Consider the following 16,808-nt stretch of genomic DNA (forward strand, 5'->3'; position numbering starts at 1 on the left):
ATTGTCTATAGAAAAAAATTTTGAGAAAATTTTCTATAGAAATAAAATTTTCACAAAATTTGCTATAGAAAAAATATATTGACAAAATTTTCTATAGAAATAAAATTTTGACAAAATTGTCTATAGAAATAAAATGTTCACAAAATTTTCTATAAAAATAAAATTTTTACAAAATTGTCTATAGAAATAAAATTCTGACAAAATTGTCTATAGAAATAAAAACTTCACAAAATTTTCTATAGAAATAAAATTTTGACAAATTTGTCTATAGAAATAAAACTTTCACAAAATTTTCTATAGAAATAAAATTTTTACTAAATTTTCTATAGAAATAAAATCTTGACAAAAATTTTCTATAGAAATAAAATTTTGACAACATTTTCCATAAAAATAAAATTTTGACAAAACTTTCTATATAAATAAAATTTTGACAAAATTTTCTATAGAAATAATATTTTGACAAAATTATATTATCTATGGGAGCCACCGTGGTGTAATGGTTAGCATGCCCGCCTTGCATACACAAGGTCGTGGGTTCGATTCCTGTTTCGACCGAACACCAAAAAGTTTTTCAGAGGTGGATTATCCCACCTCAGTAATGCTGGTGGCATTTCTGAGGGGTTCAAAGGTTCTCTAAGTGGTTTCACGGCAATGTGGAACGCCGTTCGGACTCGGCTATAAAAAGGAGGTCCCTTGTCATTGAGCTTAACATGGAATCGGACAGCACTCAGTGATAAGAGAGAAGTTCACCAATGTGGTATCACAATGGACTGAATAGAGGGTGATACGGTCAAAATTTGGTCAAGGGAAAACGCGTGTAAATCGGTGAAATCGTTTATTTAAAAAATCAAATTAAATTTCTTTTTCAAGTTCAATTAGTATAAAATTCAGGAAAAATATTCAGTTAGGCTTTCGCTTTTCCAAATCCGAATTGCCGGGCCTCACGCTTGACACCTGCCATCAGATTTTGCACAGCCACCTTGTCCACCTTCTTCGCCGCAGAAAGCGAGTTTGCCTTGAACTGCTGCTCGTCCTTAGCAGTTTTTTTGGTCTTCTTTAGGTTCCGCTTGACGATAGCCCAGTATTTCTCAATTGGGCGGAGCTCTGGCGTGTTGGGAGGGTTCTTGTCCTTGGGAACCACCTGCACGTTGTTGGCGGCGTACCACTTCATGGCCTTTTTACCGTAATGGCAAGATGCCAAATCCGGCCAAAACAGTACGGAACAACCGTGTTTCTTCAGGAAATGCAGCAGACGTTTATTCAAACACTCTTTCACGTAAATTTCTTGGTTGAAAATGCTGCTTTTCAAGCCACAGGTACAGATGGCTTGCCAAACCAGATATTTCGTTGCGAACTTTGACAGTTTTATGTGCTTGAAAATATCTGCTACCTTTCCCCTTCCTTTTGCCGTATAAAATTCCTGTCCCGGAAGCTGCTTGTAGTCGGCTTTGACGTAGGTTTCGTCGTCCATTACCACGCAGTCAAACTTCGTCAGCATCGTCGTGTACAGCCTCCGGGATCGCGCTTTGGCCGTCGTATTTTGTTTATAATCGCGATTTGGAGTCACTACCTTCTTGTAAGTCGATAGTCCGGCTCGTTTTTTGGCTCGATGCACGGTTGTAGACGATACACCCAGCTTATTTGCGGCATCTCGGAGAGAGAGGTTAGGGTTTCGCTTGAAACTACCGGCAACTCTCTTTGTCGTCTCAGCGGCACCCGGTTTTCGATTTCCCCCCGGTCCAGACTTCCTAGCTGTCGACAAACGTTCCCCAAACACTTTAATTACATTTGTAACGGTTGATTTGGCAACTTTTAGCGATTATGCCAGCTTTGCGTGCGAGTAGCTCGGATTTTCGCGATGTGCGAGCAAAATTTTGATACGCTGCTCTTCTTGCTTGGACGGCATTTTGACAACTGAAGAGTGAATTCCAAAATCAAAATCGGAGCAACATTCTACACACACACACACCTTCAAAATGAGGGGTGTTCAGGTTTTTTAAATGCAAAATTGAAAGAAATATGTCAAGTTTATATTGACCAAATTTTGACCGTATCACCCTTTAGTCTAAGCGAGCCTGATACATCGGGCTGCCGCCTAACCTAACCTATATTATCTATAACTGTAACATAAAAACGTTTGGAATACGACACCCGTATTCCAAACGCTTTTTTTCTATTGTTCAAGGCAACAGCCTAAATAAAGTCGAGGAGTTGGCCTAATACTATGAACGATGCATAAGAATTAGAAATGAAGCTGTACTGGAAGATATCAGAGGAATGTTCGTGGGATAAAAGTCAGTAAAGTAAACAATGTTAATAGTCAAGTGTTTTTATTTGCTACTATTGCATTTATTCATAACATTTGAAATCAATTACATAAAAAACCATTAATCTAAAGATCATTTACAAATTAAATCTCTGTAAATATGTGTAATGAATTATACTTTCATTTAATCACCTAAAGATGAAATCATACCGAACCGTAAGAAAAAACAGAAGAAAAAAAACAATTCAACTTTAAGAGAGTAGGTATGGCCAAATCACTTAAAGGCTATATGGTTTATAAAAGGGCTATAAAAGGGTAATAAATCTCCTCACGATTCCCTTCCCTAGGATCACACACACTAATACATACCAACATAAACTCACAGACACACACAATCAGTATCAAAAAAAAAAATAAATGTCAGTAGTGCTGCAACCACTACCATTACTGAATTCATATCAAAAGTAAAAATGCAATAACAACAATCATGTAAGGAAGAGACAACGAAGAAGATTGTGAGAAGATCTACAATGAATCACGCCCCATCATCTACAGACAAATGAACGGACAGACAAACGAGGACAGACGGACAGGCATAGCAGATGGATGGCCATCCATACAGTTGAGTATATATCATCATACATACATCTGGATGGAAATATGTGTTAGCGATGGTAGCGTAGGATAGGAGTCGATGGATGCATGTTTTGCTGGCTGGTTGGCTTTCTGGTCGAGAGATATGAATTGATATTTTATTAAGCAGCCCATAAAACATTTTCATAAAAGATAATTGTATCTTCCGTTTCATTATATGTTACACACATGCTATTAGATACATTATCTTTACTCACTTCAATTTACTTCAATTCACAAATATCTGTATCTTTACTGCAGCACCTATTGATTCGAGGTGGAATTAAGAAGTGAAAACAAGGAATGACGATGACGAAATTACTAGTGAAAAGTAATAATAAGCAAATTGCCATAAATTGTAAAGAGTTTGGTTTTAGGGTAGTTTAATTTTTTGTTAATTTTATAATAAGATATGCACACAAAAAAATAATTCTTTCCTCCCAAACGAAATTTTAGACAAACAAAGTTCGTTTCTCATTTGCTTTTCGCTGTAAGGAAGTGTATTTGGAAGAAAAGTATATATTTTTTGTGATAAACGTTTATTCTTTTCCAGGATGTAAAAACAATTGCATAAAGACAAACTCAAAAAAACATTGTTTTCTTGCTAATTGCATTTTCCCTCACATCTTTCTCACATCCACGAGGCTTTTTAGTTCCTAACACCTTTTCCTGTAATACCAACAATGTAGAAGAAATTATACGATTTTATAAATTTTTAAATTTTTTTTACCTTTCGCCTGGACGGAGAATCGAACCGCGGACCATGCACTTTGTAAGCCAACACACTAACCACTGAGCTATGTGCCTGTTATGGTCATCAATAGATAAATATCCATATAAGTTATATTTATATAGCATAGCTTGCGGCGCCCACGAACCGAATAAACAAAGTTTATTTAACAGAAACAAACATTTAGTTTGGCACCGTGGAGCAGTGGTTGCTACGTCTGACTTGCATGCCAAGGGTCGTGGGTTCGATCCCTGCTTCGACCAAAGTTTTTTTTTTTTTTTTTTTTTACATATATTGTAGATATGCTCGGAAGATTCCGAAAAAATGTTCAACATTACATTGTAGTATATTAAATTTTGAACTGTAAAATGTGTCTTATTAAAGACCTAAAGTCAGAAAAGAACAGTGTTTGATATAAACGAAATGGACTGTGTTGTTGTTTCAAAAATAACTTTTTTTATTGAAAAAATAAAAATTTTGTAACAAACGAGTTTTTTTGGTGATAAAAATTTAAAATTTTCGAAGCAATTCAAAAAACTCTAACAAAAGAAAAACGTTTTCGGTACAAGTTTTCCAAACGTTTTTTTTCTTTGCGTGTGGTAATAATAAATTGGAGACATTTACATTTTTATGACTTTACCAGAGGTAATGGTTGTTTTGAAATTAAATTATAAAAACTAGAATTTTTTGGAATTTTTTACAGCAATTAAAATTTTTCTTATATAAATCCAGTTTGAATGTACTAAAATGCATGAGTAAAATGTGGAACATTGTTATACTAAATGTATTGGGCAACACATTCGTAATTGAAAACGTGTGCTGAGAGTGTGTATGTTATTACAATATTTAGATAGACCTTTTGTGTATTTATACACCCAAGGAAAAACTACTTTACTCCGGAACGAAATTTTATGCAAACGAAATTCTCCTTTCTTATAAAGCATTTTCTTTAAGAAGAACATTTATCATAAAATCGTTGAAACATTTATCATAAACCCGAATGTTTCAACGATTTCCTTCAAACTATTTTATTTGCTTTTAAAGAAAAATTTTTAGCGTCAAAAGAAATCTTTGCTTTTCTTTCGTTCCTCAGACAAGAAAACTCTTCTTTCAGTCTAGAGAGCTATTTTCAAATCAACTGCATACGCCAAAATGATAATGTCCGTAGAATATCCGTATTCATTGACAGATACACTTAAAGAAAAACACATTCCTTCGGAAGGAAATTTTAGACAAACGAAATTCCACTTTCTTATAAGTATTATGACATAAAATTTCTACTTTCAAATAAAGAAATTTTAATAAAAAAATTTGTAATTAAATTATAGAATATCAAAAAAATATTAGATTTAGATTACTCATAATTGATATATGCATCCCACCATTAAAGTTGTGGGCTCTTAAAACTAATTATCCTTAATGCGAAGAAAATATCGATTCATTGGATTAAAAAAAAATTACCCCAAATTCATAAAAGGTAACGTAAACTTTAAATCTACTATTACCACACAAATTCCTTCGATAAACTATCAGTAAATTATTACGAATATTGCCAATAATCTTTAAATTTACTGACATATTGAATCTTTGGGTTAAAGATAGAATGGCTTCATCTATAAGCAAAATTTTGTTTTGTCGATGATGTACCCTCGTATTAAAGTTTTTTATTTTTATTTTTGTCTATTAATGTCTACTTTCAAATAAAGAAATTTTAATAAAAAAATTCTAATTAAACTAAAGAATATCAAAAAATCTATTAGATTTAGGTTACTCATAATTGATTAAAACTAATTATCCTTAATGCAAAGAAAATATCGATTCATTTGATTAAAAAAAAATACCCCAAATTCATAAAAGGTAAAGTAAACTTTAAATCTACACCCAGAGAAGGAATATGATCACCTCAAACATGTTTTAAGAGCAAAATGTTATTTTTGGGTGGTGACCATGTAACATGTTTTTCGCAATCATGTTATTTTCTCGGAAATCATGTATCTGATTTCGGCAAGCAGGTTATATTTGACGACAAAATAACATATTAGTGACAAACATGTTACATGGTCACCATACAAAAATAACATTTTGCTCTTGAAACATGTTTGAGGTGATCATATTCCTTCTCTGCGTGTACTATTACCACACAAATTCCTTCGATAAACTATCAGTAAATTATTACGAATATTGGCAATAATCTTTAAATTTACTGACATATTGAATCTTTGGGTTAAAGATAAAGCAAAATTTTGTTTTGTCGATGATGTACCCTCGTATTAAAGTTTTTATTTTTATTTTTGTCTATTATAGTTTGATGTGTTACATATTGAAATAATGGTAAATACACTTAGAAAAGGGGCACTGAAGCCAATTTATCTTTATTTCAGTTCATGCACCCAAAGAAAAAATACTTTCCTCCGGAACGAAATTTTAGACAAACGAAATTCCCCTTACGTATAAAGTATTTTGGTTCAGAGCAAATGAATACGAATTTATGATAAGCGATTCAACAATTGTCTCTAAAATGTTTCATTTACTTTGAAAGAAACTTTTTTAACGTCAAAAGAAAACTTTGCTTGTTTAAAATTTCGTTCCTCAGAAAAGAAAACTCTTTTTTCATTGTGGATATTATTAAAATATAGTTAAAATTTTCGCAATATGAGAACGTTTCCTTCACATCAATAAATATTTCATTACTTGAGTTAACTAAACTAAAAAAGAGAAACAGAGTTGTACATAAATAAAGTATAAAATTTTAATAAATTACCACAAATTGAATTTTCTAAAATTTAGCTGTGTCTAACTTGTACTTCGTATGGCGTTAAAAACATTTTTGCAATTTTTAATTTCAATATTTAATTATGAAAACTAGATTTTCTTAAATTTTTTGAAAAATATTTTCTTATGTTTGTAATAAATTTTAATTAAAAACTCCTAAAACTAACCAACATTTTCATTCCATATGTCCCAAAAGAAAATGGATATTTCATAATACTTTAATACATAATATTTTAATTTCTATTTTATTTAGGTCGAAAACCTTTGTTGTTAGTACCTATCTCATTTAATATCATAATTTATTATGTTTTTAAATTCTTTAATAAATAAATTCTATTTTATAGAACGGCCGCCAAAAAAATATTTGCCCAAAAATTAAAGATTTTTAAACCTTAAATTTAAGGTAAGCAATTTAACCAACATTAAGGACAAATTTCATTAAAATAAAGAAATTTTTATTAAAAGAATAATATATTATTTTTACTTTAACAAAATATATTTTTTAATATAATTATTGTTTTTAAATGTTTCTACATTACGCAAAAATAGTCAACGAAAATTTCAAAAGTCGCTTTAACTTTTTTTTTTACCTCAGGAAAATTCATTGATTTTAGTTAAATTTTGCCAAATGTGAGAAAACGTTCTTTTTTTAATTAGTTTTTTTTAATGACGTAAACAAAAATGAGAAAAAATACTTTTTCACTAATGAGGTATACAATTTTACTAAATAGGAAATTCGCACAAAATATTTTTCCAAAATGAGTGAATCTTACATACTTGTGTTCGTACGTTTGTAAAATTAGTAAACTATACTTAAATTGTTCCTGTCTTGAACAATTAGCATTTGAACATTTGGACATTTGAACCACTTTACACAAAATGTTTGCTTCAAAATATGAACATAAAAAAATCATTATTTTTAATATTTTGTGTTATCATGTTACAATCAGGGCTGTGGAGTCGAGTTAATTTTGCTCGACTACTGCTCCGACTCCGCCTCCAGCATTTCTTATTAGCCTCGACTCCGACTCCGGAGTCGACTTCAGGAGGTGTACCTAAATCTCATTTTAACAGTATTCCAATTGTAATTTTAAAGTGTAGTGTTCCAAAAATAGACCGATATAAGTATTCTATTTTGCCATATGTGTTTATAAATATGTCCTACACACAAAAAAATTTTACGAAAAATTTTCCAATTAAAATTTTAATTGACTTTTAAAAAATATTCAATTAAAAATTTAATTGATTCAACATATTTTTTAATTGAAACAAAAATCAATCACAAAAATAATAGTATCAATTAATTTTTTTAATTGGATCAATTAACTTTTTAATTGACCTTCAATTAATTTTTTAATTGATACTCTCATTTCTGTGATTGAAGACATTTCAATTAAAAATTAATTGGGTCAATTAATTTCGTGATTGAATCAGAAAAACAATTTTTTGTGTGTAAAGAACCCTAATTTTAAATTTTGATACGAATCGACGACAAATCTCAGCATTTTAGGGATGTAAAGAACTCTACATTTTAATGTCAGGCTAATAAATTAAAATACGACACAAGACTATATAGAGACCACATCAGAATATGTATTTATAAAAACAAAAAATAATTCTTCCTTCCAGATGTTTAAGAAGTAAAATCCTGGTATTAATCTATATAGGCATTTTATAACAAATAAAAACAGATTACAGGAATAGTTGGACAGTTACGAATATTGTTTCTATAGAAATAAAATGGTAATATATCGATTTATAAATGGTCTATCAGTTATGGACATTAATTTAATATAAAGAACTTCGAGTGGCTTTGATGAAACATTCTCCCAAAGGACCGGCTCAGATGGCACGTTGGCAAAGGTTTAATTTAAAATTACAGCTTCCAAGGACATAGGGTGTATATGGAGATTTCTGAAGTAATTATCTCCATATACAAAATCTGGGCCGACGGGAAATTTCCGCATTTATTTATGGATTTCAAATAACTCTAAATTCAAAATTTCTGACAAATCTTATGAAAATTTTGGACTGGGAGAAACTTCTTAAAACAAATCGGAAAAAGTTTATATGTAGGTGCTATGTCACAAAATTGTGCGGTATGGCCCACATTCGAACTCAACATGCCTGCCAAAAAAATTTAGAACGTTACCTTACTTTGTACCTTTATCAAGAGTACATATAGGGTCAAAAATCGATATTTTAATATGTTAAAAATGGACAATACAATTGATTAATTCAGTCCATATTCTAGTAAAACCTACTTTTTATATCACAGTGAAATTTCACCATATAATTAATGGTCTGAAATCCATTAATTCGTTTTTCGTTGTTCGATAAAAACCCTAATGGAATCTAATTTGTCGAAATTTTTCTTTAGTTACAAAGATAGGAAGTGTTTTTCAAAGTTTGTTTCGCCGGAGTCGGAGTCGAGCAAAATTTCTACGACTCCGGCTCCGACTCCAGCAAAATCTTTAGACTCCGGCTCCACAGTCCTGGTTACAATAAAAAAAATATTTTATTTAGAATTTTCTAAAATAAACCTATATTTTCTCTAATGGTGGGTTTACTCTTTTTAGTGTTTAATCAAAAAATGCTTTCTTTACTTTAAGGAAAATTTGCATAAGTTCAAAGATATTCGACTTTAATGGAGGGACGGAAATTTCAAATATTCGTGTCCTAAATTTAATGAAAAATCTTTGAAATTTGATTTCTACCTTTGAGTTTCAAATATAGGCTAGTTGGAGCATCCTTGATTTAAAGTTTTTTTTTTTTTTTTAATAAAAAAAACATCTGTTCATGTATAGCTTAGCTAAAATATTAGATTATAGAAAATTCGACAATGAAATCTTTCTTGTATGAAAATCTAAATTTAAAGTTGAGTTCTCTTCCCTGAAAATATCGGAATCAATACTATAATCCTGGACTGGATTGACTCGGAAGCTGATGGTGTCGGTTATAAGAAGGAGTTAAATTAACATGACATTAAGTATACAATTTTGTTTCCGAAGTAAAGAAAAAATGCGTGCTATATTCTTAAATAATGATGTAAGACCCTACAATTTCATTATATGGCAACCCTGTATAAATTCCCCATTTTTAATGAACAATGTCTTCTTCTTTATTTTAATAAACTGTAAGCTCTTGAACTATATACCATAAGAAAGTCTACTCGTAAGAGGAAAGCTCCTCATTGCTTAAACAGTTGTTGTTGTTTTGTTTTTATTGTAAGATTAAATATGCAGGGTGACCATTACGATGACGACAACGATGTTGATAATAAAACAACTTTGGATTACTTGGCGCTCTTGACGTTTATTATTGTTGTTGTTGTTTTTTTGCTGCTTTTAGCGTTGGTGTGTTAATATCGAAAGTGTGTGGTGGTGGTGTGTTTAATAAATGCTGTTCAAGTGTGTAACTATTTATGAGTGAATGAGCCTCGGTGTTGTTCTCGTTGTTGTTGTTGTTGATGCATACCAGTCAGCAAGTATGGTGGGTACACAATGAAGAACGCGATGGTGTTTGGTAACGCCCCTTTAAATACAGTTATTTCATTGGGCGCAACCACGAAAAAAAAACCAGCAACAACAATTGTACATATAAACACATATTCAAGGAGATAGCCTAGAGAAATAAGAAACATTTATTGTAAGATATGTTTGTTATTGGTTTACAGAGGGCACTGAAGGTTTTTCGTATGTATTTTGGAAAACAAATGTGCGTAGAGGATTAGATTTTCAATTTTTTAATAGAAATTTAATTTACCATTTTTTTTGGTTTGTGAACAACCATGACTTGTAAAATTTTGTTTAAGGGAAATAAGGTTATATGGGTTTAGTTGTGTTTCCTATGATTACCATTAATAATTGCAATTATTCGCCGTGTTTTCTGAAGAATATCAGTAACTCCATGAAGAATGGATATGGATTAAAAATACGGAGTACTTTGGATTGTATGTTAAACATGGATGTTTGAAGAATCTTAAGCCTTATACCAAAACAAAGAAATTCCTTAAGGTCAAATCATGAAATATTTTTAGTTTTCTGTGTGAGTAGGTGTATGACAAAATTATTTTTAATAGAATTTCTTATTCATTTTATAATGACAGGGAGTAACCTTTCTGGTAAGTGCTCTGGTAATACTCTTGGACGAAGAAAATAACAAACAAATAGTTTTGGGTGGATAGGGGTGTATATAGGGAAATGAGCATGGATGACACCACAAATTCGAAAAAAAATCTTTTGTATTTTTCTATAGAGTTTCGATGGGTTAAGTCAATGAGGAACTAGGTATTTGTTGTTTTGGTTTCCAGGACCATAATCAATATCCTCCGGAAAAGAGAATGCGTGAGCATCCTTTATTTGTCATGAAAAAACAAAACACAACAATAAAATCTTACACTAAAATCCCTACTTGTGGTACACTTCCTCACCCCCGGTTTTTATTTAAAGGGGGTTTGTTTAAGTTCACTCTCCTTGAGGCTTAGGTTAGAAAGAGAAAACATTAAACATACTACAATGATACAAAACACACTTGGAATATATTTGGATATCAAACACAAACAACAATCACATCTAGAGTTGTTTTCTTTACATTTGTCGTGTTGTTGTAGTTTCTTCCCCTCAAATGCCTAACTGCCTTCCTGCCTACCTAACCACCTACCTACATACCTACCGCTTTGCCAAAGGAAAACAAAAAGCAAAAACACACAAACAAAAACCTAACGCGTGCTTATATCCTGCGGCCAAGTTAGAAAGAGATAACCTTGCCATTAGTTTTCTCTCTTGCAGTTGTTCTCTTTTGCACATGTAGGCGATTAAATGGTGTGTGATTGCTGGCCAGGGTTATTATTATAAAATGCGCAGCTCTTTACTTTCAAACTCACACTCTCTGCTCTGCCTTTCACACAAACACACCACCATTTATACATGCATCAAACACTCATCACTACACTTCACTACACAGCCTAGCTATACCACACCACACACTTCTCTCTTTAGTCTATCGACAAACGAACAACGAACGAAACACATCGTCGTCATCAAGGCAGCAGCATTTGTTGACGAGACAAACAACTAGAAGAAGAAGAGGAATACATTCAGCAGGCACACGAAGAAGAAGAAGCATACTTCGTTTACTGTGTGTGTTTGGCAATTCGTATGGACGTTAGTCAGCTCTCTCGCAGCGTTTAAGCATTCAGTCGGCATCGATAATTACCGGTGGACGTATCGTCGTGAAAACGTACTCGTTCGTCGTCTATACTCGAGAAGAAGATATTCTCAAGCAAAAAATTTAAAGTACAAAAAAACAAAACCATCACAGGCCACCGTTGCCATATTATTGGGAATTATTATTATCAAACATCATCATCACCTTTTGATGAAAAGAAGGCATACTACTCACAAGACCTAAAAGTCTTCTTGCATTGGTGGTCATCGTTGGAAGACAACATCGTTATTATTATTGGCACAACGAAATCGTTTGCCTGGGTGCACAGTGCAGTAGTAAATTGATTCCTGCAATTAAGTTTTTCGTTTTCAAGATTATAGTAATTATCCGCAAAGCGCGAAGCCACAAACAAGAACGTACTATACTCCTCCAAGGAATAAACAAGGGTTAAAGATAAATCAAAATCCAAATAAAAACTAAACAAGAAAAACTATGAAGCATTGAAAGAATGTGAATGAAATCTTGAAGAATTTTAAGAAAAATATTTGTTAAAAAATTAACTCAAATCTAAAGACAAGTGCCATAAATTTAAAGACCTCAAAATGAATCTTTAATAAAAACAATAAATTAGAAAAAAGTGAAAACCCCCAAAAAAGTTTGGAGCAATCTTAAGGGGATTGCAAAATAATTAAAAAAAAAACTCTCGACTCGATAAAGAAAAAAAAAAAACACCATCATCATGATTGATGCCGCTTGCAATTATCTAAATCCTTATGCCACAGCCTCATTGGCTGTTGCCTCCTCGTCGGTAACCCATTCACATTCATCTTTGGCCCAATTAACTGACTTTACTTCAACATCACCTATAAGTGCCAACACCAGCACTGGTATGTCATCATTGTATAATAAAAACATTTCCTCATCCTCCACGTCTGCTACCAATGGAGCCGGGGCAAGTAATTCCACCATTTCCGCATCCGTGTGCAGTAGCAATCCAATGAAATTGGAAATGCAATATCCGTCACAGCCATCGTCAACGGGTTCAGCATCACCTAATTCAAGTATCCAGTCGGCAGCCTCATCGGCCTCAGTATCACCCAGTATTTTTCCATCGCCCGCCCAATCATTTGCCTCAATTTCCTCAAGTCCACCCGCATCGGCTACCTCAGCATCTCCTTTATCCGGTTCACATACAGATTTGGGTGCGGCTGCAGCAGCCACAGCAGCTTACTCTTGGAATACGGCGGCTGCCTATACAGCTGCATTGCCCACAAGGTATGTATCATCATCATCGTCATCATGTCCATCACTATGGTGGATAATATGCAAATATTTTTATAGCCTTTTTCACTTTGGGAAAAAGGAAAGAAAATTTGTCCTTAGAATTTGAAATTAATTAGATTTTTTCTTTTCTCTTTTTGTTTCCAGAACCCAATTCCCTTATGCCCAATATGCTTCTGATTATTATGGTAATGTTGGTATGTCTGCTGCTTCAGCTGCCGCTGGAGCCTGGTTTTCCCATCAGGATCGTCTATATCAACCTTGGTCGGGCCAAACATACCCTAGCTTCAATTTCGATGACATTGCCTTCCAGACACAATTGCAAAGGCGTTCGGTGCGTTGTACTTGCCCAAATTGCACCAATGAAATGTCCGGCCTCCCACCCATCGTGGGACCCGATGAGAGAGGTCGTAAACAACATATATGCCATATACCCGGTTGCGAAAGACTCTATGGCAAAGCTTCCCATTTGAAGACCCATCTGCGTTGGCATACTGGCGAAAGACCCTTCCTATGCTTGACTTGTGGCAAAAGATTTTCCCGATCCGATGAACTTCAACGTCATGGTCGTACTCATACCAATTATCGTCCTTATGCTTGTCCCATTTGTTCTAAGAAATTTTCGCGCAGTGATCATTTGAGTAAGCATAAGAAAACCCATTTCAAGGATAAGAAAAGTAAGAAAGCCATAGCTGCTGAAGCCAAGGAGCAAGCGGCTGCCATCAAACAAGAGAAACTTAATGATCAACAACCTGGAGATAAAACCAGTCCTGCGAAATCTCCATCTATGGCCAATGGTATACCGGCGGCCACTCCAACAGCCTCCGCAGCCACCACAGTCAAATCACCCCAGACTCTTAGTCAAAGGTTGAACAATAGCTCCTCGTCCTCATCATCCGCCGCATCGTCATCATCATCGACACAGCAAGCTAATGGTATACCCCAAATACAATTGAAAACTGAGCAACCTGATACCCTACCCACTGGTTATAATCCCTACACGAATTTGTATCATCAAACATCTTCCCTGTTCCAGCCTCATTTGAGTAGCAGTGTAAGTTCGAGTTATAATAATTCCAATACGGCGGCCAATACATCGGTAACAGGACATGCAGGACAGTCACAAAATACACCGCCAACATTTGATTTATGGAATACTCACCAATCGTCACAGCACCAATCAACGCAGCAACAGCAGCAGCATCAACAAATTAACCGAAATTCCATGGACCAACAACAGCAGCAATCAGTATCAAACCAATCCTCAACCGTCGCTACCTCAAATCTTGGTCTAATGGCCAATTCCAATATGCAGCAGCAGCAACAACAACAACAATCAACTCAATCTAATGGTCCACAGCAACATTCCCAAAATAATTATTCGGCATTGACGATGCAAAATGAAACGCAATTAGCTGAATATGGCATAACCATGTCATCCTCATCGCCCTCAAATAACAATACAGGTGGATCATCATCATCATCATCGCCATTAACTCAGCATCATCATCATCATGCTCATCCACATTCTCACCATCATCACCACCATTCTCATGCCCATCACCATATGCAACACAGTTCAACCTATTCTGGTTTAATAGGACAAATGAAATCGGAATATCCTGCATATGCTGATTTTACGGCCACTTCGTCATATCCAGGAGCCACGTCAGCTTTCCATCATCATCCTCATAATCCCTGGGCGGCAGCAGCAGCCTATCAGCATCCTCATCATGCAACTGCTTAAAGAGAGACACTGTGTCTCCCCTAAACCTTAGCAAAAAAGTGCAAAAAAATGATGAGATTTTTCCTGAAGGAAACGGTTGACCGTTAATCCAATATTTTTTTCTAAGTTTAGAAGTTTTTTTTGTTTAAAACAAAATCGTTTTTGGATGATATCCTTAGAAATTAATGTTACAAGTTTTTGTAGATGATTGTTGCTTTTATGTGTAGCCTTTGCTCCAGCCCCTCTTCACCCTTAATAATCTGCTCCCCTCTCAAAATTAGCTCTTCAGTGATTTTCTAAGTTAATGTTTTTGTATATTTGTTGTTGCTTATTTTCTGTACAAATCCTAATAGGCTTAAATGGTTTTTAAATGCCTTTAACCATCTTTCGTTTGTATTAAACAAAACTATGTAAAGTTTTTTCTTTTAATATTTTGTATATATCACATAGCTTACTTGTTTATATTTTGCCCTATTTTTAGTTTTTTTTCTTTCATTTGTATATATTTTAATCAATGTATGTATATCTATTGAGATTCAGATTCTATCTAAGTAAATACTCTTGTTATGTTCATATTATATATAAATAAATATTATATTGTCTTTAAGATATTAAAACTAATTAAAATAATAATAATAAAAACAATCTTAAAAAATTTTAACAAAAAAACTGCAGCTTTTTCTCTTCGATACGGGCCACCATATGGGGAAAGGGGAAGAAATTGAAAAAATTTCTATAAAAATAAAATTTTGCAAAAAAAATCTATAGAAATAAAATTTCTATAGCAATAAAATTTTGACAAAATTTTCTATAGGAATAAAATTTTGACAAAATTTTCTATAGAAATAAAATTTTGACAAAATTTTCTATAGAAATAAAATTTTGATAAAAATTTCTATAGAAATAAAATTTGAATAAAATTTTCTATAGAAATAAAATTTTGACAAAATTTACTATAGAAATAAAATTTTGATAAAAATTTCTACACAGAAAAAAAAATCACGAAAATTTTTCCAATTAAAATTTTAATTGAGTTTTAAAAAATATTCAATTAAAAATTTAATTGAATCAACAAATTTTTTAATTGAAACAAAAATCAATCACAAAAATTAATAGTATCAATTAATTTTTTAATTGGATCAATTAATTTTTTAATTGACGTTCAATTAATTTTTTAATTGATACTATCATTTCTGTGATTGAAGACATTTCAATTAAAAAATTAATTGGATCAATTAATTTCGTGATTGAATCAGAAAATTTTTTTTTGTGTGTATAGAAATAAAATTTTGATACACATTTCTATAGAAATAAAATTTTGACAAAATTTTCTATAGAAATAAAATTTTGACAAAATTTTCTATAGAAATAAAATTTTGATAAAAATTTCTATAGAAATAAAATTTTGACAAAATTTTCTGTAGAAATAACATTTTGACAAAATTTTCTATAGAAATAAAATTTTGACAAAATTTTATACAGAAATAAAATTTTGATAAAAATTTCTATTGAAATAAAATTTTTGACAAAATTTTCTATAGAAATAAAATTTTGACAAAATTTTCTCTAGAAATAAAATTTTGACAAAATTTTCTATAGAAATAAAATTTTGACAAAATTTTCTATAGAAATAAAATGTTGACAAAATTTTCTATAGAAATAAAATTTTGACAAAATTTTCTGTAGAAATAAAGTTTTGACATAATTTTCTATAGAAATAAAATTTTGACAAAAATGTTCTATGGAAATAAAATTTTGACAAAATTTTCTATAGAAATAAAATTTTGACAAAAATTTTCTATAGAAATAAAATTTTGACAAAAATTTTCTATAGAAATAAAATTTTGACAAAATTTTCTATAGACAGAAAAATTTCACAAAATTTTCTATAGAAAGAAAAATTTCACAAAATTTTCTATAGAAATAAAATTTTGGCAAAATTTTCTATAGAAATAAAATTTTGACAAAATTTTCTATAGAAATAAAATTTTGACAAAATTTTTTGATTTGTAGTCAAGATGCAAAAAGATAACAAATTTAAAGACAATTTCATTAAATTTAAAATTTTTTTTTAATTGTTAAGGTCAAGTTGACCTTAGCCCAAACATTTGTTCTTCCATGTTATGATACCCATTTTTAAGTCAAATCACTTAATTATAAGGACAAGTCGTATTGAAAAGTTTATCGACTTTTGGACAAGGAAAAAAACTTAATATTAGAGAAATGCGTCT

The 16,808-nt window shown here is 32.0% G+C and overlaps 1 protein-coding gene across 1 annotated transcript; it reads left to right on the forward strand.

Moving 5' to 3' along the window:
• The first annotated feature begins 11,314 nt into the window (after positions 1-11,314).
• Positions 11,315-15,065, forward strand: btd (buttonhead). The gene is made up of 2 exons (XM_075300798.1): positions 11,315-12,845; positions 12,999-15,065. Exons 1-2 carry the CDS (start codon positions 12,310-12,312, stop codon positions 14,596-14,598), a joined length of 2,136 nt encoding a protein of 711 aa, XP_075156913.1. The 5' UTR covers positions 11,315-12,309; the 3' UTR covers positions 14,599-15,065.
• The last annotated feature ends 1,743 nt before the right edge of the window (positions 15,066-16,808 follow it).

Source organism: Haematobia irritans, chromosome 3, assembly GCF_050003625.1.
Source record: "Haematobia irritans isolate KBUSLIRL chromosome 3, ASM5000362v1, whole genome shotgun sequence".
NCBI lineage: Eukaryota > Metazoa > Arthropoda > Insecta > Diptera > Muscidae > Haematobia > Haematobia irritans.